This window comes from Cottoperca gobio, chromosome 24, assembly GCF_900634415.1.
Source record: "Cottoperca gobio chromosome 24, fCotGob3.1, whole genome shotgun sequence".
Classification (NCBI taxonomy): Eukaryota; Metazoa; Chordata; class Actinopteri; order Perciformes; family Bovichtidae; genus Cottoperca; species Cottoperca gobio.
Window position 1 is genome coordinate 2,281,728 of NC_041378.1, and position 24,209 is coordinate 2,305,936.

A 24,209-nucleotide genomic window follows, 5' to 3' on the forward strand; every position below is an offset into this window, starting at 1 on the left:
CAAAGACAAAAAACAGAAGAAAACTGAAGTCGGCCGGCTGTGGAAGAAGAAACAGTCCACTGCAGCTCATGTGTCCTTAAAACTGTGAATCTTTTAGACTCTGTTTGTCAATCCCACATTCACACAAGTCCAGGAAAAGATAAAACAAATCTGAAACACTACGTCCAGCATTTTTTCGTCCAACCATACTGTTTTGAAGTTTGAAGAAACGTGGAAACAACTGCTCTGGTAAACCCGACAGAGCAACCTCAGGCTAATAAAGCCGTGCTGTGTGAAGGCAGAGCTAATGAAGCCGTGGATGCATTCATCATATTTACAGAAGCCTGGGGCTAATCCAGGTTATTAATGATTAACAGAAAAACCCTCATCCATCTGTCCATCCATCTATCCTGCCTCCCACACTGAGCTGGACCTTTACACAGTTATATATGTATGAAAACAATTGTCCATAGTTTTTAAAATACTAACAGATGTTGTATATCTTGACTGGATATTATCATTATGTTTTTAAGAGTAATAAGACTTTTATCTGCTTAAATATAGGAAAAAGAAGATTAAATTATCTTTTAATATATTTTTCGGTTAATCGATTAATTGTTTGGTTTATAAAATGTCAGAAAATAGTGCAACAAATACAATTTCCTAAAGCCAAAGATAACATTATTATAAAGAAATTATATTAGTTTTATTACCAACAGTCTAAAACCAAAAAACAACATTACAAACAGATTATTGCAGAATTGTTGCCAATTACTCTTCTTTCATATCATTTAATTGAATAATTGTTTAAGCACTATTCTAAATAATGTATTTTATTAACTGAAACTGCAAAAAAACTAGCAACAAAACGTGGGGAGTAAACAGTAAAACATTTGTCTTTAAGAAGTAGTGGAGTAAAACTATAACGTAGCACAAAATTGTACTTATATATACACAGTTCAGTTTTTAATGCAGTTATTCAAGTTAAACTATACACATTTAAATTCAAATTCAGTTTCCTAATGCAGTTATTCAAGATGAGCACTTCCAAATTAAAATTAAAATGATTTAAATTCAGTTTTCTAACGTCACATATTTCTGCCAATAGACAATAAAACTATATATTTTAAAGATTAATCCTCGAGTTTGTAGGATACTAAACAGATTACGTAATCGAGGAGAAGCAGGAAGTGAGGGCTGGCACGTGCAGGTCGCAGCATCTTGTCGTTAATTTGACCGTTTGCAGACATGAGGTGGTACAAAAGGTAGGACACGGCCCTTAATGTTCATGAAGTGACTTTAGTCAGAAGGTTGTTGGTGTTTACAATCACGGACGGTAATCTGAGATAAAACTGACCATGGATTAAAATAACCGTTTGGCCGAACAATGGCGTCACTATCGTTTAGCATTAGCATAAATTAGCAATGTTAGCTCTTTGCTAGTTTTTGCCGCTAACTCCCGTTGAATGTCAATTTAAACCGCCATGAAACAGTTTGTTGAGTCACTTTTAGTCCGGACATCATTTTTTAGACTCTGGATTTAGTGAAATGACAATTCCTACATTTAAATATTTTATTTTTTGGAGCTAACTAAAATGTAATCAAGCTAGCTACGTTAGCAACATTGCTAAAATCACATATGCCCTCAAAAATATTAAATTGAGTGGAAGAGGTCATGTTGATTAACATGAAACATTAATTCAACTGGTAGCTCGGACCGATAATGCCATTTGACGTTGAGTTAACTTCAGTTTGAACAGTTTGCTGGTAATTGCATACTAAAATGTTAATTTAGCAGGCAGTATGCAGTACATACAGTTTGTGTAGTATGCTGCATGTAATGTGCTGTCAAGCTGAATGACAGAGCGCACGTGACATTTGTAGCTTCAGACATCAACAGTCACGTGGTATTCTTCATTTGACCTTAAAGCTAATGTCACTGTTTTTCACTGGCCAACCTCTGAAGTACATTATGCATATTTTGCTTTGGAAATTATAATCTATTCTAGACCGCAAACGGTTTTGCACTGTTTAAAGCCAGGTTGGTTTTATTTATTACATTACAGGTCATTCAGCAGACGCTCTTATCCAGAGCGACTTACAGTGAACTAAGTACAGGGACAGTCTCCCTGAAGCAACTCAGGGTTAAATACCTTGCTCAGGGGTACAATGGTGGCAGCCTTGAACTAGAAGGTTGAACTCCCGACCTTCTAGTGTTTTGTTTGGAAGGCGTACCTCTAGACCACTAGGCCATCACCACCCCTATATACTATCTACCCCTATATAGCCCAAAATTCCCTCAAAAGGGTTTACAATACAAAACCGATCCTTAGACCCTCAATTTGGATAGGAAAAACTTTCCAAATAAAACCCACTTAACAGTAAAAAATAAATAAAATGAAAATGTTTCAAAGTTGAGCCTTGTTTTGTTAAATGTATACAAGCTTATTATGCAAAGGGAAACATCAGATCTACATTTAGTTATCGGAAAAATATTTTTTCTTTCAGGTTTGGATGTAACTGTTATTGATGCTGCAGCCATGTCGTCAGTGATGGGATCCGAACATCAAAAGTGAGTAAATCAATGTGGCAAAAATGAAGTGATTCTGGCATGTTCTTACTTATAGTATATATATATATATATATATATATATATATATATATATATATATATATATATATATATATATATATATATATATATATTTTTTTTTTTTTAATTATTATTATTATTATTTTTATTTTTATTTTCTGTTTAGGAAGTTGACAGCTAAGCTCTTAGATAAAGTTGTGATTATGTAGGTATTTATTTTCCAGGCTTTCATTTGAGGAGTCGGTTCCCTAAAATTTAGTGGAGCACCAAATCTGGCCAAACAGCAGTTATTTGGTCTCCAATTTAAATTCGAAGTGTAAGAAAATATGGATATACTTGGGTCCCGCAATATTATGTTTTGTGATACTGAATCAAAAGCACTTCATCGATCTCTAACAGTGGCTTAGATCGTACAAAAAGTAGTGCAGCGATGTTTGATGTTAGAGGGACTGTGATAAATGTAAATGCAGATCCCTCAGTTTGATTGCATAACAAAGTAAACATTTTATGCATATGAAAGTTTTAACAAAATTTGATTAAATAAATGGCAAAATATCTCAATATATTGACTTGTAACTGTATTTTAGCATTTTATGTAAATCCACTGTAGCTACAACAAAAAAGAAAGTAATTTCAATGTAAATGTTTAAATTGCTTGCTATAAACAGTTGAGTGTTAATTATAAAGGGAGTAGAGACCAAAGGAATTGTTTCAATTTATTTTGCTCCACACTACGGGTTGTCTTATCATTATAAGAATTAAACTGAATTAACTGACTAACACTTTTTGAAGGTTATTAATAAAAATCACTTAAATTTGCAGGTCTGGTCAATCTGCACTTTGTGCCCTTTGGCCAGTCGACCTCAAGTTAACTCACTTGGACTGGAACCCTGAAGTAACCTTGATACACTTCCAGGGACAGTACCTTTCCATATGCGATCTTGACTATAACATCTTGCAAGGGGAAATACAGAATATTCCAAAGACTGAAACTACAGTGGATATAGGAGAGTTTTGCATCGTGGAAGATTTGACTTCAGGCCGCTGGCACAGAGGAAGAGTTCAGAACCAAAGAGAGACATTGTTTGATGTTTTCCTCATAGATCATGGTAATGTCTTGAGTGTCGACATCGCCCACATATCTTCCTGTTCAAGTGACCTGTTCATCCTCCCTCCCAAGATAGTTTGCGGCTTTCTTGCAAATTTACTGCTGCTTCAAGGTTGTTCTCATTCTGTAGTGGAGGCGTACTTCTCAAACCTGATTGGAACAAATGTCACAGGTTACATCCAAGCCCTCCTGCCCCACAAAGTGCTTTTATTGGAAGCCCCTGACATTAACATTGACCTTGTTCGACATGGGTTTGGGAGACATGTGGACACAGATACCTTCCTTCTCTTGGTTGGGATGCTCACAGAGGTGCCGCTCAAACAAAACATAGAGCCAGTTCCCGACTTACTTATTGAAAAGCCAAGGGGACAAGAATTTTGCTTCAGACCGTCTGGTTTGCAGGGATACAAAGATATTATGTCTCTCTCTGTGCCTAGATTGAGTTGTGGGACACGTGCTAAAGTACGTGTAACTGCTGCTGTTAACCCTGGACTGTTTTACTGTCAGAAGACCAGCATGGAAACAGATCTTTGGGAAATGTCAAAGAAGCTTGATGCAGTTAATGAGTACCAAACCAAAGAACTCAATCAGAAGACTCCAGAAAACCTGGGTTTACTTTGCTCAGTCAAAAGCAAAGATGGGAAATGGTACAGAGGCCTTGTGCACTTTCTCCCAGTTAACTCTCAACTTCGAGTTTTGTTCATTGACTACGGATTCTTTGAATCTGTTAAAGTTGAGAACGTCTACAGGTTGCCACCTGACTTATTTTCAACACCCATCATGGCGTTCCCATGCTCGCTCTCTCTGAGTGATCAGGCTGAGGTGGTCAAAACTCAGCAGTTGAGTTTTCTCAAGGCAGGCTTGCTTGGAAAAGTGCTAGATGTGGAGATCAGAAGTTTTGACGAAGAACAGCACCTGTACTCTATCACAGTAATTGGCGCAGACAATATTCATGTGAAGGAACCAGAGCCCATTCAAGAGCTTCCTAAAATAAAGGTTGAGTCAGTTTTGGAGACGGAAGAATCATCACCTCAGAGTGGCTATTTATACTATGAAACAATCATAGGTGAAGCGTTGGGTAAAACACTGAAAGCAGAAGAGGTGGAAGTAGACTCTGTATTTGTGGGCTTTGTCGAGCATGTCCGGAATACAAACAACTTCTGGATCAGAACACAAAAACGCAATGATGAGTTTGAAGAAATGATGACAAAAATCGCAGATAACTTCAGTCAAGTGAAGCTGGATGAAGACGTGCTGTTGAATCCTGAACCAGGGACACCCTGCTGTGCAGTTTATGAGGAAGACATGCATTTTTACAGGGGTATAGTGACAGACACTCTTGAGCATGGATCTGAAGTGCTTTTTATTGATTTTGGGAACATTGAGAAAGTGCCACACATATTGATCAAGAAGATCCCAGAGATATTTGCCAGAAATTCAGCCTTTGCCTTCTGCTGTACTCTTGTTAATGTTTTTCCTTTGGATGAAGTGTGGACCAGCGCCACCACTGACTTTTTCAGACGAGCTGTGTCAAACAAAGCCCTGCTTGTCCATGTTGTCCAAATGACAAAAAACAAATGTGTTGTTGATCTCCATGACATTGGAAGTGACAACAATCAAAGTATCACTGAGCTCATGATCTCTTCCAAACAAGCTGGATACTGGAACAACATTGCCATAGAGCGTCTGGTGCCAAACAACACAGATTTCACAGAAAAAACAAAGTGCTCAAGATGTAGTGTGACATCAGCAATCAATGGGAATACAGAGCAACTGAAGGACTGTGAGGAGAAAGAGAAAACATGCAAAAATCAAACTGACAAGGGCCAAGCCCCTGCTAGCTTCAAAGCCTTAAGCATCAAGCCTGGGTTTAATTTTGCTGTGCGTTCCTCTTATATCAAGTCTCCCTCAGATTTCTGGTGCCAGCTTCTAGATAAAGCTCCAGCTTTGGAGGAACTGATGGATAAAATTAATCAATATTACTCAATTAACACAGTTCCCTTCCAATCAGGAGATTCCTGTTGCATTGCCAAGTCACCTCAAGATGGAAGATGGTACAGGGCCTTCCTCATAGAGAAGCTGAAAGGGCTTGCCACAGTGATATTGGTTGACTATGGCTTTACCATCCAAATCAAGGAGCACAATCTTCAGACAATTATGCCTGAATATGTTTATTTGGAAGGACAAGCTTTCAGGTGCAGCCTTTACAACCTGATCAAACCAGCTGACCCTAAAGACATTGGGGATTGGAGTCCGGAGGTGTGTAAGTCGCTGAAAGATTTTGTCCTGGACAACCCCATCGGTCTAAGATGTGAAGTTGTCTCTCAGTTCAATGTGAAAAACAAAGGACTGTGCAATGTTGTGGAACTCTACAACACCCAAACCCAATGGCGCATAACAAATTTGCTCTTAGAACAGGGCCTGCCAAGAGAAGTGACAACAACAAAGCAACTGTCAGAAGTGTTTCCAGAGTCTTTTGTCTACTCTTCATATGATCTAAGTCCTGGAAATGAAGAACAAGTCTACGTCACTCACATTAGCAGTCAGTTGGAGATCTACTGCCACCTTGAGAGAAACACTCAATTCATCAAGGAGCTTGAAAAGAACATTTCAGAGAGCGATATAATTATGCAAGCCAGTACGGGAGCAGTGAGCAAGCTGTGCCTGGCAAAATACTTTGATGGCAAATGGTACAGGGGCTTGGTAGAACCTGTTCAGTCACCTCTGCATCTCAATGTGTTTTTTGTGGATTATGGAAACTCAAACATATCTGAGAAAACCCATGTCATGTATATCTCCACAGACTCTGCTGATATATTGTACACACCCATGCAGGCTGTGAAATGCCACCTTGCTTCAGTGTCCAAGGAAAAGCTCTATGCAGATGTCAAAGAATGGCTTGATGGTGCAATCCTCAATAAGCAAGTGAGAGCCGTTATAGTTGGACAGAACAAAGATGGCTCTTTTGATGTTGAACTGTTTGATGGAGATGCTAACATCAACGAGAAGGTAAAGGAGCTCATTCTCGGTCTTTCGCCAAAACCAAAGACTGTTGTGAGTTTTGTGAGCAGCACAAAGGCAAACACTAAAACTCTCCAAGCAAGAAACACAGAGACTTCAATTCGGTGCAAGAAAGGGCATTCTTTAAATTCCTCATTCTCATGGAATGCCTACAGATGCGGTCAAGTTAAGACTGCATCTTACAAAAGGAAAGAAAACACAAGAATCGATGTTCGTGGGAAAACTCGGAACAAGAACACACAAGTAAAACAACAAAGAAAGTACCCTGATACAAACACAAAGTCAGTACAACCACAATATACAGAGAAAACAAAGATCCCTCAACCCTCCTGTTTGCCGAACGTGAAAGTGAGCGCAGGTTTCAGGGCGAAGTGTTTCGTCTCCCACATCGACTCGATCAACAATTTCTTCCTTCAACTGTCAGAGGATGAACCTTCCATCTTGAAAATGGGGGAAGATCTCAACTCAAGTACTTTAAGCGATTCCTTGAAAACTACCACGTCTTTGGGCAATCAATGACCTTGTTCTGGCTGAGTATGAGGAAGACGGCGCTCTATATCGTTCTGTTGTGACAGACTGTGAAGGAAGTTCAAGTTTCAAAGTTGAGTTTGTGGACTATGGAAACTCGGCAGTCATTGGGAAGGAGAAGATCTACTCCATACCAAAGGAGCATCTCTCTCAGCCAAGATTCAGCATATCATGCTCCCTGTTGGACACAAGCACATACGAAAATGATACTTCTTTTACTGACACTGTAATGGAGAAGCCTCTCATGGTTGATTTTGTCCGTCATCATGAAGTTCATTGGAAAGTCAAGGTTGAGATTCTTGATGAGGTTGTTGGTCTTCCAGCGGTACTTGAAGCAGCTGTTGAATGTAGCACTGAAACCAAAGTTGAAGAGGAGTCACCTGCGGATTCATCTAAGATAGAAGAGAAGGTGACATCCTGTGAGCAGAAAGAAGTGAGCGAGAAGGCCTACAGATGCGGTCAAGTTAGGACTGCACCTTACAAAAGGAAAGAAAACACAAGAATCGATGTTCGTGGGAAAACTCGGAACAAGAACACACAAGTAAAACAACAAAGAAAGTACCCTGATACAAACACAAAGTCAGTACAACCACAATATACAGAGAAAACAAAGATCCCTCAACCCTCCTGTTTGCCGAACGTGAAAGTGAGCGCAGGTTTCAGGGCGAAGTGTTTCGTCTCCCACATCGACTCGATCAACAATTTCTTCCTTCAACTGTCAGAGGATGAACCTTCCATCTTGAAAATGGGTGAAGATCTCAACTCAAGTACTTTAAGAGATTCCTTGAAAACTACCACGTCTTTGGGAATCAATGACCTTGTTCTGGCTGAGTATGAGGAAGACGGCGCTCTATATCGTTCTGTTGTGACAGACTGTGAAGGAAGTTCAAGTTTCAAAGTTGAGTTTGTGGACTATGGAAACTATGCAGTCATTGGGAAGGAGAAGATCTACTCCATACCAAAGGAGCATCTCTCTCAGCCAAGATTCAGCATATCATGCTCCCTGTTGGACACAAGCACATACGAAAATGATACTTCTTTTACTGACGCTGTAATGGAGAAGCCTCTCATGGTTGATTTTGTCCGTCATCATGAAGTTCATTGGGAAGTCAAGGTTGAGATTCTTGATGAGGTTGTTGGTCTTCCAGTGGTACTTGAAGCAGCTGTTGAAAGTAGCACTGAAACCGAAGAGTCTCCTGCAGACTCATCTAAGATAGAAGAGAAGGTGACATCCTGTGAGCAGAAAGAAGTGAGCGAGAAGGAAACTCCTAAATCCGAAAGACCTACTCTTTATGGTGAAAACTTAATACTGAAACCATCACCTGCCACACAGTCCCGTAAACTAGAAGAACATAGAACACCGACCGGAAACGAGGGTGAATCTAAGGAGATTAAAGGAATAAGCGACTGTGCAGATTCAATCATACCCCCGACTATTCAAGTTAAAGACACAGAGAGTGGTACAGTTCTGTCGGTCCTGAGTAACGGCACTTTTTACATCAGACTCAATAAGACCAGTGAACAGCTTACTGCATTGGAAAGTCTAATAGCTGAGAACCTACACAAGTGCAAGATGGTGGCTGAAGAGGATGTCAAACAAGGCCTCAAGTGCTTAGTTCAGGTAGGCGAGGACAAACGGTGGTACAGGGCTTTTGTTCAGGATGTATGCCAGGGAACATGCCAGGTCCTTTTCGTGGATCGTGGAATAACAGAAGAAATTCCAAGTGGCTCAATCCGACAACAGTGTAGAGAGCTGACAAAAATCCCGAACCTTGCAGTTTTATGCAAGGTGAACTGCCTTGGGTTCAGTGAAGAGGGTGCTCATGAATTTTGGAGTGAAACTCTCAAACCAATGATAGGCAAAGAAGTCAAGCTGGTGTTTGAGTGTCATTCAGAAGCTGATGAACTGTGGAAGGTTGAAATAGTCATGAATGGACTGTTCCTCGTTCGTCAAATCACAAGCTCACTGCAGCAGAATAAAGAGATGGTCCTGCAACCCACTGAAACTAAAGAATCCAATTTAGACACAGTCCCTCCTCAGCAACTTGTCTTTGCTCCTATTGATATACACAAAGCATATTCCGGCTTTGCTGCAGCAGTGACGACACCCACCGAGTTTTGCGTCGTTCTGGAGGACTTGCTTCTCGTCATGAACAAAGTGTCCATAATGTTGGACGACCTGCCCGGGCAGATAACTCCCCTTCCTGAAGCCCACTTAGTCTCTGGCTCCTGCTGCCTGTTTAAATCCGACACCAAGAATAAGTGGTGCAGGGCTGAAATTGTTCAGGCCGACACCACAGCGGTCCTAAACCTGGTGGATTATGGCCATTACGAATGCATCCGGTATGAAGACTGCTTCAAGCTCAAGAGGCTTCCTGAGGAGATAACAAACCTCCCAAAGGTAACTTACCCCTGTGTCCTGAGGGGGGTGAAGCCAGTTGGAGTGGATAGTGGACAGTGGAGCGATGAAGCAGCAGTCTTCTTCCAACAGTGTTTGTACCAGAAGAACCTCCAGATCTTCTTCAGGGAGTTTGTTTCAAACACACACTGGAAGGTGGACATTCTGGCAGATGGCGTCCATGTTGCCAAGGAGCTGGTGGATGCTGGACACGGCAATTATATAGACATCATGCTGGGACTGAGGTAGGCTCTTATATCACTGTATTCGTGTCTTTATTATACTTTTATGAAACAACTTTTACAGCTTTTTCACATTTAATTTGTATTATGTATACAACACACGATTAAGTTAAGTATAGCAGTATAGAATGAATACAAATGTTATCTATTAATAGCATTTGCATGGGCTCGTGGCTTTTACCATCTCTCTGGCCTGCTTTCCTTTACTGTCCACCTGGACACAACCATCACCTCACCCGATGATATTACGAACCTCCTAAACTCCACCCTGTCTACCTCCCTCAACACTAGCCCCCCTCAAAAGGAAAACTGTCTCTTTCAACACCTCACCCTGGTTCACACCCACACTCCGCAAAATGAAACAGACTGGCCGCAAACTTGATCGTCTCGCCAAAAAACCCTCTCTTACAGTCCACCAAGAAGCCTACAAACTCCACCTCACCGCCTACAAAGATTCCCTCACTGCTGCCAAGTCTGCTTACCTCTCGACCATCTTCAATGACCCCTCCCAGAACCCTCTTCTCCACAGTCAAAAATCTCCTCCAGTCCTGTGCCAACAGCTTCACTACATCTACTCCTGCTTTATGCGACTCATTCCTCCAGTTTTTCACAGACAAAATCAACAACATTAATAGCTCACTTATCCCCTGTACCCCACCCAGAAGCACCTACTCCAGCTTCCACCACTGTGCCTCTTTCTCCAATCTCCCTGGACCTCCTAATATCCCCTCCCCTCTGCCGCCTCTCCCAGTTCAACCTGGTTACCCCTCCTGAGCTCCTCCAAACCCACAACCTGCTCCCTTGACCCTCTTCCAACTCCACTACTGAAGTCCTGCCTCCCTGTCCTCTGCCCCTACCTCACTCACCTCTTCAACTCCTCGCTGTCTCATGGAACCGCCCCATCTGCCTTCAAAACAGCGGCGATCACCCTAATCCTCAAAAAACCCAGTCTGGATCCCTCCTCTCAACAACTACCGCCCAATCTCAAACCTCCCTTTCCTTTCAAAAACATTGGAACGCATTGTTGCCAAACAACTCCATTCCCACCTCCATGCCAATCACCTTTTTGAACCCCTCCAGTCTGGTATTCGCCCCCTCCACAGAAACTGCATTACTCAAGGTCCTCAACAACATCCTAATCCTTCTTGACCTGAGTGCAGCCTTTGATACCGTGAGCCATAACATCCTCCTCTCCAGACTCAAGGACATCGGTATCGAGGGTACTGCACTCAGGTGGCTCCAGTCCTACCTGTCCGACAGATCCCACTTCCTTTCCCATCACAACCACTCCTCTGCCACAGCCACAGTCACCCAAGGCGTCCCCCAAGGTTCAGTACTCGGCCCCCTCCTCTTCACAATCTACATCCTCCCCCTCGGTCAGATACTCCGCCACTTCAACCTGGACTTCCACTGCTATGCCGACGACACTCAGATCTACCTCAGAACCAAATCCCCCCATAACCCCCCCCCCCCCCCCCCTTCTCCCACATCGAATCATGTCTCACAGAAATTATAAAATGGATGCAACACAACTTCCTCAAACTTAACAGCAGCAAAACTGAACTCCTCACCGGCTCCAAATCCACACTCAGCAAAACCTCTAACCTGACACTCACCATTGACGGCACCACTGTTTCCCCCTCTCCTCAGGCACGCAACCATGGCGTGATCTTCGGCCCCACCCTCTCCCTTGAGCCCCATATCCGCCATATTGTCAAAACTTCCTTTTTCCACCTCCGCAATATTGCTAAAATCAGACATTCTCTCACCCGTCCAGCAGCTGAAAGACTGATTCACGCCTTCATTTTCTCCCGCCTTGACTACTGTAACTCCCTTCTATATGGCATCACCGCAAGCTCCATCAACAGACTCCAACTGGTCCAGAACTCCGCCGCCCGACTCCTCACACACACCAAATCACCCCAGTCCTCAAAGAACTCCACTGGCTACCTGTCCCCCTCCGAATCAACTACAAACTCCTGGTCTTCACTTACAATGCCCTCCACCACCTAGCCCCCTCCTATCTCACTGACCTCATCTCCTCCTACCACGGTCCCTCAGATCCACCTCAGCTGGTCTCCTTTCCACCCCCAAATCCAAGCTGCGCAGCTTTGGAGACAGGGCCTTCTCCAGGGCAGCACCCAGGCTCTGGAACTCCCTCCCCCAAGACATCCGTGACTCTCAGTCCCTCTCCATATTTCAGTCCCGCCTCAAGACTCACCTCTTAAGTATCATTTGCTATAGCCCCCTGTTAACCGTATTATTATTATTATTATTATTATATTATTATTATTTCCTTTTCTCTTTCCCTTTCTTCCCTCGTCTTAACCGCTCCCCCCACTTCCCCTACTATTGTAAAGCGGCTTTGAGGTCTCAAAGCGCTATATAAATTCAATTTATTATTATTTTACAAAATCTGGAAAGTTTCTAATTAAATAAAAAAACAATAAAATCTGAATAAAATATTGGTTAAAATCAATTAACAAATCATTTTTCTCCTAGGTTTTAAGTACCACAAACATTATGAGTTGTCCTCACCTCACACGTTTTGCAACAGGAAAGAAACTACATCAGTTTAAACTCATTTTAAAATCGAGGTATTTTTCAGCTAATAAAAGTCAAGTTTGCTGGAAGATGTGTGCACATTGTCAAGCTAAATACATAAAACAAATGATTTCTGATGCATCCAGGTTCCAGGAACAGAGTCCCAGTAAAGCTGCTCCTCATAGCCCTGACAGTGAGGAAGAGTGTGGCCAGGAAGACGAAGGCTCCGACAGGAAGTCAGATGAAGCAGAGGGAACGATGCTCAACGTTGAGTTTGGAATCTGAACAATGTAAGAGAATATTTTAAATACATTTTGTTTACTGACATCAAGTGATCATGTATGTTGATCACTGGAGACGGTTGGAAGACGTTCTGCTGCCAACATTTAGCTTTCATTGTTTCTGTCCGTCAGTGGACAGATTGTGTCGGGGCTGGTGTAATCCACATCGCAAGATGGTCTGTAGTTTCGTTTTTGATTTTCAACATAAACGAAATCCCCCCCTCCTATTATTATACAAAACCTTTTAGTCCTTTAGCATCTAACCAGAAGTGCAAAAAGCTGTTGAGTAGTGCAGGATTAAGTACATATGTATAGTGGTAATATAAACATTAAACAGCAAATGTATGTGTATAAATATGTTAAGATATTTAACAGTATGAACAGTGATATAAATTGTAAGCAAAATATAGTGCAGAAGTATAAATACGAATACACGATAGGTGAGACATATACAGTATGCCATTAATCATAACATAGTGCCATGTAGTATCAAAGAAAGTCAGAGAATGTAATTAAAATGTATGTTATGAAACAAAGTCATAGTATAGTGTGTCATAACAAATGCCATTGGGGTTTCTCTGAACTAAAGCATTGGTTTTGATTAAAGTACCTCCAGGGTAGTTCAGAGGTTTGTGATGGCACAGTGTTTCTTCAGAAGTTGATGCTGCCTCTTGCTATTACATTTGAGTAACCCAACAGTAATGTACGGTCTGTCCTGTTTGTTTTGATCACGTCTGTTGCAGGTTTTCTGATGTGAAGGCAGTCCAGCGACTTTACAGCGACTCCTAATCCAAGCGAGAGACTGATTGTTGGACGTTTTGGCTAAACGTTGAGCCTCCGCACTTTGAGAGTGATATAACTTATCCTTACAATGTTGTTATGTAAACTTACTTTTATTTATTTATATTGACTGTTTTGTTTTGTTGAAGAGAACCGTGTCCCTAAACGTACAAGAACTCTGAGTTAATGAAGATTTAAATTAGGTGTTCAACTCATACAGGGTCTTTACATTAAAACTGTTGATGGATGTTCAGTTATGTATCTATTAAAACTGTTTAATGGAAAAAGATTTTTCAGGTGCAACATTAAATCTGTCGTAAACCTTTTTGTTCTAATATTCTTTGTTGCCTTAACTAGTAGTGGGAATAAAGCTTAATTTAGGGGTTTGGGAAAACTGAAGTCCTGAACGGATCCCTTTACAAATTCCAGTTGATGTTCCACCACTAGAGTGTGCTGTTGATCCATGTTTGCTCATAGCAAGTCATGTATCTTACACTTCTTTTGGACACTACATCATGCATCCCTAACCATTCAACCAGTATGTGTTGTGGTGTCAATTACAAAACCTCTGTGACCTTTTGTTTTTTATTCCTGCAGGTGTTTTGAATACAAACTATACACTGTATTTCAGCTATGTTGAAGTGCAGATAGGGTACTTTCCAGGTCACATGGTTATGTTTTGCTGTTTATATTAACGGGAACTATTACCAGAAACGTTTACAAGCCTACAGTCAGACATACAACAGAAGTGTAATGAGGTAGATGTATTAAAAATAAATAATGTTTTTACAATTTCTGCTTCTCATACACCCATTCATGATGCACCTTTATTCATCTCCATTTGGTAACATAAATGACTATAACAAGAATATATTGACAGTATGGTGAGGTATATAATAAGTCCAGAAGAGACACAAACAGGCAATGGGAGCAGGTTCACTGACTTCCCCAAGTAAGGGATGGAATAGTCAGCCCGTGGACTATTTTAATTGGTTCCAGATGCTCCACTGCTGTCTCTGACTTTATAGTGTGTTTCATGGAAGAGAAAACAAAAAAACGTTGTCAGAAGTGGGATTCGAACCCACGCCTCCAGAGGAGACTGCGACCTGAACGCAGCGCCTTAGACCGCTCGGCCATCCTGACATGTAAAACCCTCTTTACTAGAGTGTCACTATAATGTTACTGAGTTCAACCACAGACTAAAGATGGACGTCCTTAGCGTCAGCCAAGACTCGTTCTGAAACTCAGCGGCTCCGGCCGTCGCCATCTTGGCCGTCATATGTTCCAGGCGTGTTTTTCAACACGGGGGGGGGGGGGGGTCCAAGTGCGTTATACCAACGCGTGAAACCCAACGGGTATCAACTTTATTCCTATTTAATCAACTGAAACTTCGAAGAGGACGCTGAAACGTGATGACGTCACTGTTACGCTCCCGGCTTCCATTGGACGTCAGCGTTAGCAGATTCAACGGTTTTTCAAAAATCTTATTTGTTTTTAATTTAAAATGTAGTTTAAAACGACATTATGCTATGACTTTAACAGTATATTTTTCAACGTATTACACTATAACTTATATTTTCCAACATAATTAGAATCTTTTCACAACACAAAGACAGAAAACACCACACTTCCAGCCTGCACTGTTGAAAAATCTGTATTTATTAATGATTTACAAAAGGCTAAACATGAAACCATTTAAATGATTCAGTTCATTTTGAAACCTAAAAAGGAGTTGTAGTGGGGGGGGGGGGGGGCATTGTTTTTACTGGAGGCTCCTGGAGAGAAGAATAAATCACACAGGATGGAGTCAAACTGCAGGAGAGACATTTGACCTTAACTATTCTTTATCTTTTAAACCTAGGGGTTTGAAGTGCGCTTCTTTGTTTACATCAGCAGTGTTGGTGATTAAGGGTAATTGTGTGTTTATATATTTGTACAATCACAATTCTGTCACCTTGACTCCAGTCCTAAAATAAAAACACATCTGGATGTTCCTGCACAGCTGGTGTGAGAGCAGAACGCAGATTATTACCACAGTCCGAGAGGTCCCAGACGTAATCCACTTCAACAGTTTGCAGATACAGTTAATATTAAAAACAGAGCGCGTTTGTTATTTTTCCACAAGGTTTGAAATAAATATCTGTAAAGCAAACATGGACTTAAAGAGGAATTCCTTTTTCTTTTTTTATTGTGAAAACCAACATTAAATCACATCGTGAATGAAATAAATCCTTTTTTTCTGGCTTGAATTTCAGGTACAATCGAACAAATTAATCTCACACAACTCTGCAAAAAAATGACTATTAGATTTAAAATTAGGGCGAAAGATTACAAAAGATGAACTCCACTGTTGGTGAGAAGCAGCAGGGAGACAGTCCAGTTTTTAGCAGTACTTCCTGTTTGGGTTTGTCACCAAAATGCTGTTAAATCACATTAGTTTTGCAGTTTTTAGTAGCCTGGCAGGTTTCTACAGTAGTAAAAGAGTGACACAGTTGTGGACCCGAATATTTACAGTAATGTTGTGCACTTAAAGATCCTTTCTCCGGAGAGTCTGTCAGAGGTTTATCTAAAACATCACAAAAAAAAAAAAAAAAAAAAAATCCCATGCTTTCTCGCTACGGAATGAAAGAACAGTGTTTCCACTCACTGAGAATTTAATGTTAAAAAAACAAGAAAATAAAACTTGGTCTGGAGCTCAGAACGTTTCTGCTGGCGATTAAAAGTGAGGAAACAACACGAGCGTTAAAATAACACCTGAAAACTGTTCTTATTTCAGTGAGCTATTTAAAAACAGAAGCTTTAAAATGAGAATAAACCTTTCTGCACCCCCTCGACCCAAGAACCATTTTATAAACAAAAATATATCCCCCCCCCCCCTTTGTCGTGTGATTCTCAAATTCTCACTAGGTACAATTAAAACGTTTTTACAGTGCTTTATCATTATATATCTGTGACAGACGTTAACGAGGGAAGTGAATGGTCCAGTTATTCAAAATAAAAAAGGGAAACAACACGAGACGGTCAGTGGCGGGGAGGAGAGCGCCGGCTCTCGACACCCAAAATCTTTGTCCCAGGAGCACCTTAACGTCGCCGCGGAGACGTCGGCGTTAAGATGGCGCTGGGAGGGGGGGGGGGGGGGGAGGCTCGGGCTACTACTTGGTGTTGAGCTCGTTCTCCAGCTCCATGAGTTTGCGTGAAGCCTTGACCTTGTTGGAAACCTCCTTCCCCTGAGAGAAGAGACGCTGGCGCTCCTTGAAGGTCATACTCTCCGGAGCGCCGCCGGGGTTCGAGTTCTCCTGCTCCTGACTGCAACACACACACACACACACACACACACAGTGTATTTTATTAATGGTGGCACAAACGTACAATTAAAAGTGATAGAAATGTAAATACAGGAAGAGAAATAGGAAATGTTTGTTTGCAGTCGTATCTAAATAAACATATTTTAACATAACACTTTAACACTTTGTTGGCAGTGTACCCGCTCATACTCGTCCTTTATATTCATACAAAACACAAGAAAAGCTTAGAAATATAATGAAAGACGCTCTATAACTCTCTATACTTCCTGTCTCCTAAGTGTATTTATATCTGATTCAGCTAACAAACATATTTAGTGTTATAATTATTAGTTGATGTTATTAAAGAATCATTTGTTTATTTTCCGCTAAATAAAACTGAATTATGTTATAGAAACTCAACTCATAACATAAACTGGCAGCTTAACGTGCGATACAAATGTTTCCCTCAGAGTCGCTGTCTCCGTGAAGCACGAGAGGAGCGTTTGGTGACGCGGTTTATTCAGCAGAATATTAATAAGACAGATTGTTTCGCTGTTTCAGACCGCTGTAATAAATGTTAAGTGTCTCACCTCTTCGTCCATTTGTCTCGCGGGTCGTTGTAGACTTCTCCCGATCCTACAACTCCTGCTGAGTTTCCAGTGTACGAGTTAAATCCTGTCCGAGGTTCAGCACACAGAGCGGTGAGAGGAGAGTTAGCATCGCTCATATCACAGACTTCGTTATATGAAAGCATCGGAGATAGAAGCTGCTGGCTGCAGGCTGTCAGGGCCTCTGGTCCCTCGTTACTCCCATAATTACAGACGTGTGCGTTTAAATACATAAACAGTAAAACTACATCTTATTATCCCAGAACAGTATCGATTATCGAGCCTGGTGGCCAGTAACCAGCAGCTTCTCCAGTCACGTCATTTCCCACAGACCAGCCTGAGCAGAGGGAAGACAGGGAACGGGTTCTGGAGGAAGCATTAAGGCAGAAACAGTCAGATATCGTTCAACTACAGCAGCGAGCCGAGAAAAGAGAAAGATAAAAGCGTTAAAAAGCTGTTAAAGGGCCATTCCAAAGCAGCAAACATGGTCTGTGGAAGCGTCGGTGGGGTCAGAGGTCAAGGTCACCGTCAAACGAGAACCTGGAGCCCCGTTTGTCCCGAATTATCATTTTCTGACATCTTCGTCGAGTCTATTAGATAATAAAACATCTAATTAATAAGTTACAGAAAGATTTATGATATTTGGAGAAATGACGGCAGGTTGCGACGGACTAAACTCCTGTACTTCCCGGTGGAAGGTGACCCCGACCTTTGACCCCGAAGGAGACGTTAATCGGCTCATGTGTCCCTGTGTCCAAACCTCCAGCATCGTCCAGCCTAAAGCGAGACGCAGCCGGAGCCACATCTGCTCACAGCTGTGTGACCGACGAAGAGTTTACTTTATACTGCAGCAGGGAAGGAAAATGATTCACGGTTATATAACGTTTATATATTCTGTTTCTCTGATCGTCAACAAGTCCCATGAACAGACCAACACCTACAATAAACTATAAAAAGTGGATTTATTTATTTAATTTATATATATATATATATATATATATATTTTTTTTTTTTTATAAAATATATATATATATATATTTTTTTGTTTATAAAATATATATATATATATATTGTTTATAAAATATATATATATATATATTGTTTTATAAAATATATATATATATTGTTTTATAAAATATATATATATATTGTTTTATAAAATATATATATATATTGTTTTATAATATATATATATATATATATATATATATATATATAATAGATATATATATATATATATATATATATACACACACACATTTTATAAAACAAAATATATATATAAAGAAAATTATATATATATATAAATATATATATTTATATATATAAATATATATATTTATATATATATATATATTTAAAATATATATATTTTGATATATTTATATATGCTGTTGATGCGTCGTACAAACTAGAGCACCTGAAATAGTCCCCGACAAATAAAGTATTCAGTTTGATAAATGTGATCAGGACTAATTCTAAAAGAAAAACTATATCTTGATTTGGACTGATATTAAATAGTTAATGATAATTTTTGCATCATTTTTCCTTGAAAAATAAATCTAAAAATATTATATTTTGTGACGATTTGTTCTGTAGTCTGTAGAAAACCTTTTGCCTTTAATATAAATGGTGCGTCAGTCAGACAGCACTGAGGGACGGACCAACACATTCTCAGTGTTGTGGTTTTCATGGGATTTGTTGACAGACAGAAAAATAAGGAATTAGTTTAAATTGAAAGAATCAAAGTGCAGATTCTCGGAGGCTTTGAGGAACCTCCGGATCAAAGAGTGGAGTAAAGCTCTCCTCTGTTCTCTAATCCTGCCAGCCGACATTAAACATCTCAACTTGGAGTCCAGATGCACGTTGAGATGAACTGAAGGAGGGTTGGTGCAGTTCAGATGCAGACACAGTGACGGGGGTGTGAACCCAGATGGATTCATGCAGCTGGCAGCTCCTGAGCCCTTTTTCTGTCCTGTTTTATCGCGTAAAAACAAAACAAAAACAAAAACAAATGGGAGAACGCTCTGAAGTGTAGCTCGGGACGGGATCAAGCCGGGTCCCCACTTCAGCCCCAAAACCACATGAACACAAACTGGCAGAGAACAAAGAACCCGCAGAGGAACAACCTTTGTTCAAGGCCAGCGACATTCCTCTGTGGCGCCAAAAGAGATGGAAAATTATACTTTCCAGGCACGGCCATTGAGAAATCTCCAGATTCACAAAAAGAAAGTAATCCGCTGGCTTTGCACGGATTCTCAAAAAGGTTGTGAATGTTTCTCAGTTCTCGGGGGATCATTTGAATTTGTTCTTTGTAGTTCCACCAGTTCGTGCAGATTCTGAGGCGAAACTGGCGTCAGTAAAGTTTCTTTTGGTTTTATTCCGATGACACGAAAATACCTGCGTTTGAAGAAGACAGTGAGAGCGTTGGGAGCTGCCAGCCCATCAAATCACACTCATTTCAATACATTCATATGTCAGGGGGGGGAGCCAGAGACTCAGGTGCCGGTTTGACCACCTGAACCTGCCGCAATGCCCTGTGGGAGTTGTAGTAAGGTTTAGTAAAGCTGCAGCGTTAAACAGCAGAGACACAGACTTCATGAAGGACAAGCGGCTGACAGAGCCGACACAGGCGGACGACAGACAAACGAGGAGTCAAGTTATCGGGAGAGAACAGACGACAGACACAAAGTGGGGAAACAGGAAGCAGAGACACGAAGAAGAAGGACGGCAGCCTGGTGGACGCTACGCTCAGGCGGGGGCAAGCAACAGACATCAAGCCGGTTACTGGGGTGAGCTGCAGCCAGAGTGCAGTGTGTTTATGATGCATGTGTGTGTGTGTGGGTGAGACATGCAGATTTTATTTCTGAGGGAGGTGGGGGGTGGGGGAGAGGGGGGGTGGGACATTAGTGGGATGTTTCTTCTGATTGGAGTGAAAATGCAACACGCAGTTCTCCATGAGGTCCTGGATGTGGGTTTTTTTTAAAAAGCAGCAGGGGGTGGGGGAAGTTTTATTTTGAAAGGGGGGGGGGGGCAGCAGTTCCTGGACCTCAGGTGTTGATGACATTCAGACTGAGCTGCAGTCGAAGCTCCGTTTGTCTGTGGATGTTCAGCCAGCTTGACGTCAGCTCTTAAAGCTTGTACTTGGTGCCTTACTCTGATAATTATAAGTCTTTATTCCCCCCCCCCTCTTAGATTTATCTCATGATATCTTGTAGTTCCCAATTTGACTGATTTATTTACTCGTCTTATTTGATTAAATCATAAATAGATTTTTTACTGATTTTCTCTCCTGATAATCAACGTCTAAGATTTATTTTGGGATCTTGAGTGGAGGTCACGGCCCCCCCATTCTAATATAATGCGTTTGACAAAAGGCCTGAAACAAAACCTTTTGGCACTAACTTATAAAACATTCTCTGCAGCTGCCAGGCGACTGCAGCGTGACCTCCAACAATAAGCCTGTTAAAGAAACATTCACGTAATATTTGATCTGTTAAAGAAAGACGGCCGAGCATGACCTTCACACTCTCGACTATAAGCCGGTGTGGCGGATACCTGCCACTAGGGGGCGCTGTGGTTTGAGCAGACGCTCTGCAGAAGCTTTGATCAGCCACAGACAAAGTGGGCGTTCTCAACACACCGCTGCCGTGTGCATTGTGGCATGTTGATGAGATGAGAGCTGATGATATTATTATTTTAAATCGAGTGATTGATGGAGTTGTGTGAAGCCAATGGTGTGTCTCCTTCCCTTTAAAGCCAACACCGCTAAGCAGAGCCACGGGGCAGGAAGGGGGCAGGCAGGCAGACTGACGGCTGGCCTCGCCCCCTCGTCCCAAGCAGCGACAAACCAGACACAAAGGAGGCGGCGAGCGACAACACCAACAGTACTATGATTGGCTCTGATGGGTCTCGATCTGCAGCAAACAACAGTAGGTGGCGTGATTATCGATTGCTTTCTCTGTTCACTAGTGCTGATCGAGGTGGGGGGGGGGACTGATTGGAGGGAATTACTGCGGGGACATGAGGAGGTACAATCTGATTGGCTCGAAGAGAGGGAGGGAAATTTCCACATGTATAAAATAAGGAACAAAGTGATGAGCGGAGGACTCACTGACCACAAAACCTTTTGGGACAAACATGTAAAGAAGGAAAACGTGAGACGTGGAAATGAAAACAGAACGTTTCTACTGAAGGTACAAATAAGAGACAGGAGCACTAAACTATGAAGGGGGGGGGGTACATGAAGAGGTGAGTGAATGAGAGGGAGGCGTGGGAGCTGTGGAGGGCGCCGTGGCGAGCCTGACTCCTCTCTCCTCTCTCTGCGTCTACCTTTAGAGCCTCCGGGGGGCATGGAGCTGGGTTTGGCAGGAAGGGGGGGGCCTGTACTGTTGGAGTTGTTGACTGGCAGCTGGAACGAGCTAGACAGGAAGATGCCGTCAGAAAGAGGGCGGGGCTTGCGCGCAGTGGGCGGCGGCTGTGGCTTGCTGTGATTGGGCGAGGCGGAGGCCGGGAGGTCGCCGTACGACTTCCTGGTCGCCGACAGCTTCACCTGACCTGATATATTGCTGCCGCCGCCACTTCCTGCTTTGGTGGCTTCCTCCTCGTCTTCCTCATCGCCCTCGTAGGAGACAAACGTGGCGGTGTAGAGCGTGTCGGGGGAGCCGACCTGGGTTTTGAGGTAGGAGGTGTTTCTCTGTGGGGGGGGGCGGGGGGGTGTTAGTAGGGTTGTGGGGGGCGGGGGGTTGGTAGTCCCGGGGCAGCGGGGGTCGATACAGACCGGCCGGGTCGTCAGGCGTCAGCAGCTTTCTCTCGGCCTCCTCGTGCTGCCGGCGCCGCTCGGCCTCCAGGCGAGTGTAGTACTCCTCCTCCTGTCTCCTCTAAGGGAGGGACAACCTGTTAGTAAGCTCCACTCTCATTGGCTCTCACCTCAGCAAAGGACACTCACTGGCTACTCGGGGAAATATTCAACCAGTCAAAAGAAGCTGCACTTCGTCTCTAGCTCTAACAAAACACTACAAACACCTGGTCTGCCAAACATCTGCTGCGACGCCACAAATCTGTTCCACACTGCGGCTGCAACGCCACGACGACTTTCATCATCGATCATTAATCTGCAGGTTCTCAAGTCATCAAAGAAAAGAGTGAAACATGTCTTTAACTGTCTTGATGCCAAACATTTACTTTCATGTTTAAAACAGAGAAGCTTTCGTTGCATGAACAATGACTTTAACGCTCCACTGACAGGAAGAAGAACCTTTAACGCTCCACTGACAGGAAGAAGAACCTTTAACGCTCCACTGACAGGAAGAAGAACCTTTAACGCTCCACTGACAGGAAGAAGAACCTTTAACGCTCCACTGACAGGAAGAAGAACCTTCTGCACACGACCTCAGAGGCTCCATCTGGACCTACAGTAAAGCAGCGCTGCGTCCCGGACCACCCTGTCTACCGCCATCTCCCCTTTCCCTCAACACTGCGGGAGTGTATGCATGTGTGCACAAACTATGTGTCCATATATGCCTCAGTGTGCATACTCTTGTTTACACTATATGGTTTGTGGGGAGGGCTCTTTGATCGGAGCCCACCCTGCACGCTGCGCTGCCTGTGATGTGACGCTGGAGGAAGAATGTGTTTAGATTTCTGGGTTTGGAGCTGGACCAGCTGCTCCGGGTCACATGTGCTCAATTCTGATGCTTCTGACGGATTATCTTCAAGTATGTTTTGGTCCGTTTCGTGGTATAGAGTGGTGCGGTGTGTCCGTGGTGCGGTGTGTCCGTGGTGCGGTGTGTCCGTGGTGCGGTGTGTCCGAGCTGCTTGTGAAGGTGGAATCCGCCCAGTTGGAATCTGAAGAAACTGGGAGGGATTAGTGGGTGTGTGGGTTTGAATGAGCGGTGGGTGTGTTTCTGAGTATGGATGGCTGAGGGCGGGAATGAGGCACATGATAGGGTATAGATCTAGCGAGTGTGTGTGTGTGTGTGTGCATGAACTAAAAAGCATGTGGTTTTGGGGGAGAAGTGGGAGGGTGGGCGGCATTCCCTGAACATATTCTCTGAAGCGATGCTGAATGAAAATGGTAACAAAAAATATTTAAATTAAAAACTCACAAAATCATAAACGGCTTCCCCCAAAAAAACAACTGAACTTCCTGACAAACACCGACAACACGATGGGAGTCCCATGCTTGAGGTGGGAGGGAGCACACGACATGACACGGCAGTACGTCACATAGGGTGGGGGGGTGCACAAGATGAGGACATGCAAGTGGACGTTTCTTTATACAACAAACAAATCAACAGTTAAAACATCTTAAAAACAGAATCTCTTAAACGGACTCAATTAATCATCGCTTGTTCTTTTAACCACGACGAAGCAGTGTTATAATAAACATTTAAATAAATGTTTGTGAGGTTTTTAAACCACCAGCGGCGTGTGATCAGTGGCGCCATGGGGAAGTCTGTGGACGCGACATGATGGTAGAAACACTGAATGTTTTGATTTAACACAACACGGGGATACGATCACACGACTGGTCGTTTAAAACCTGCAAAGTACAAAACACTGAAACATCTCTACTTTAAAACACATGACAGGAACACGTGGCCTCGACCGCCGTCATTACAGCGTGCAGTGCATTTACTTTATGATGAATGTTATTAATGCTACACTCAACGACAAACATAAAGAAATAAAGCTCCTGCGTAGGTTACGGTTTAATCCATTTTAAATTAAACATTTAACGCCATCTTATCTTCATTACGAGGAAGGAACTAATGCATTTTCCTTTTCCTCTATTGAAACAGATCAAAGCCTTTAAAAAAGGAATAGTTCCACATTTTGAGA

The 24,209-nt window shown here is 42.3% G+C and overlaps 2 protein-coding genes and 1 non-coding gene across 3 annotated transcripts in view; 1 reads left to right on the forward strand and 2 right to left on the reverse strand.

Moving 5' to 3' along the window:
* Positions 1 to 1,138: 1,138 nt before the first annotated feature.
* Positions 1,139 to 14,155, forward strand: tdrd15 (tudor domain containing 15). Its single transcript, XM_029462796.1, is given in 6 exon segments — positions 1,139 to 1,244; positions 2,488 to 2,551; positions 3,395 to 7,204; positions 7,206 to 9,872; positions 12,560 to 12,703; positions 13,438 to 14,155. Coding segments are annotated over 4 exon segments (6,648 nt in total). The 5' UTR covers positions 1,139 to 1,244; positions 2,488 to 2,519; the 3' UTR covers positions 12,699 to 12,703; positions 13,438 to 14,155.
* Positions 14,156 to 14,534: 379 nt separating this feature from the next.
* trnal-cag (transfer RNA leucine (anticodon CAG)) lies at positions 14,535 to 14,617 on the reverse strand. The gene has a single exon. It is a non-coding gene; the product is annotated as a tRNA-Leu (tRNA).
* Positions 14,618 to 15,115: 498 nt separating this feature from the next.
* The window catches only part of LOC115028887 (afadin-like), a 78,339-nt gene continuing 69,245 nt past the window's right edge, over positions 15,116 to 24,209 (reverse strand). Inside the window, 4 exon segments of the mRNA XM_029462797.1 lie at positions 15,116 to 16,780; positions 17,349 to 17,433; positions 21,699 to 22,074; positions 22,076 to 22,246. Coding sequence (XP_029318657.1) covers positions 16,627 to 16,780; positions 17,349 to 17,433; positions 21,699 to 22,074; positions 22,076 to 22,246 — 786 coding nt within the window. The 3' untranslated portion in view covers positions 15,116 to 16,626.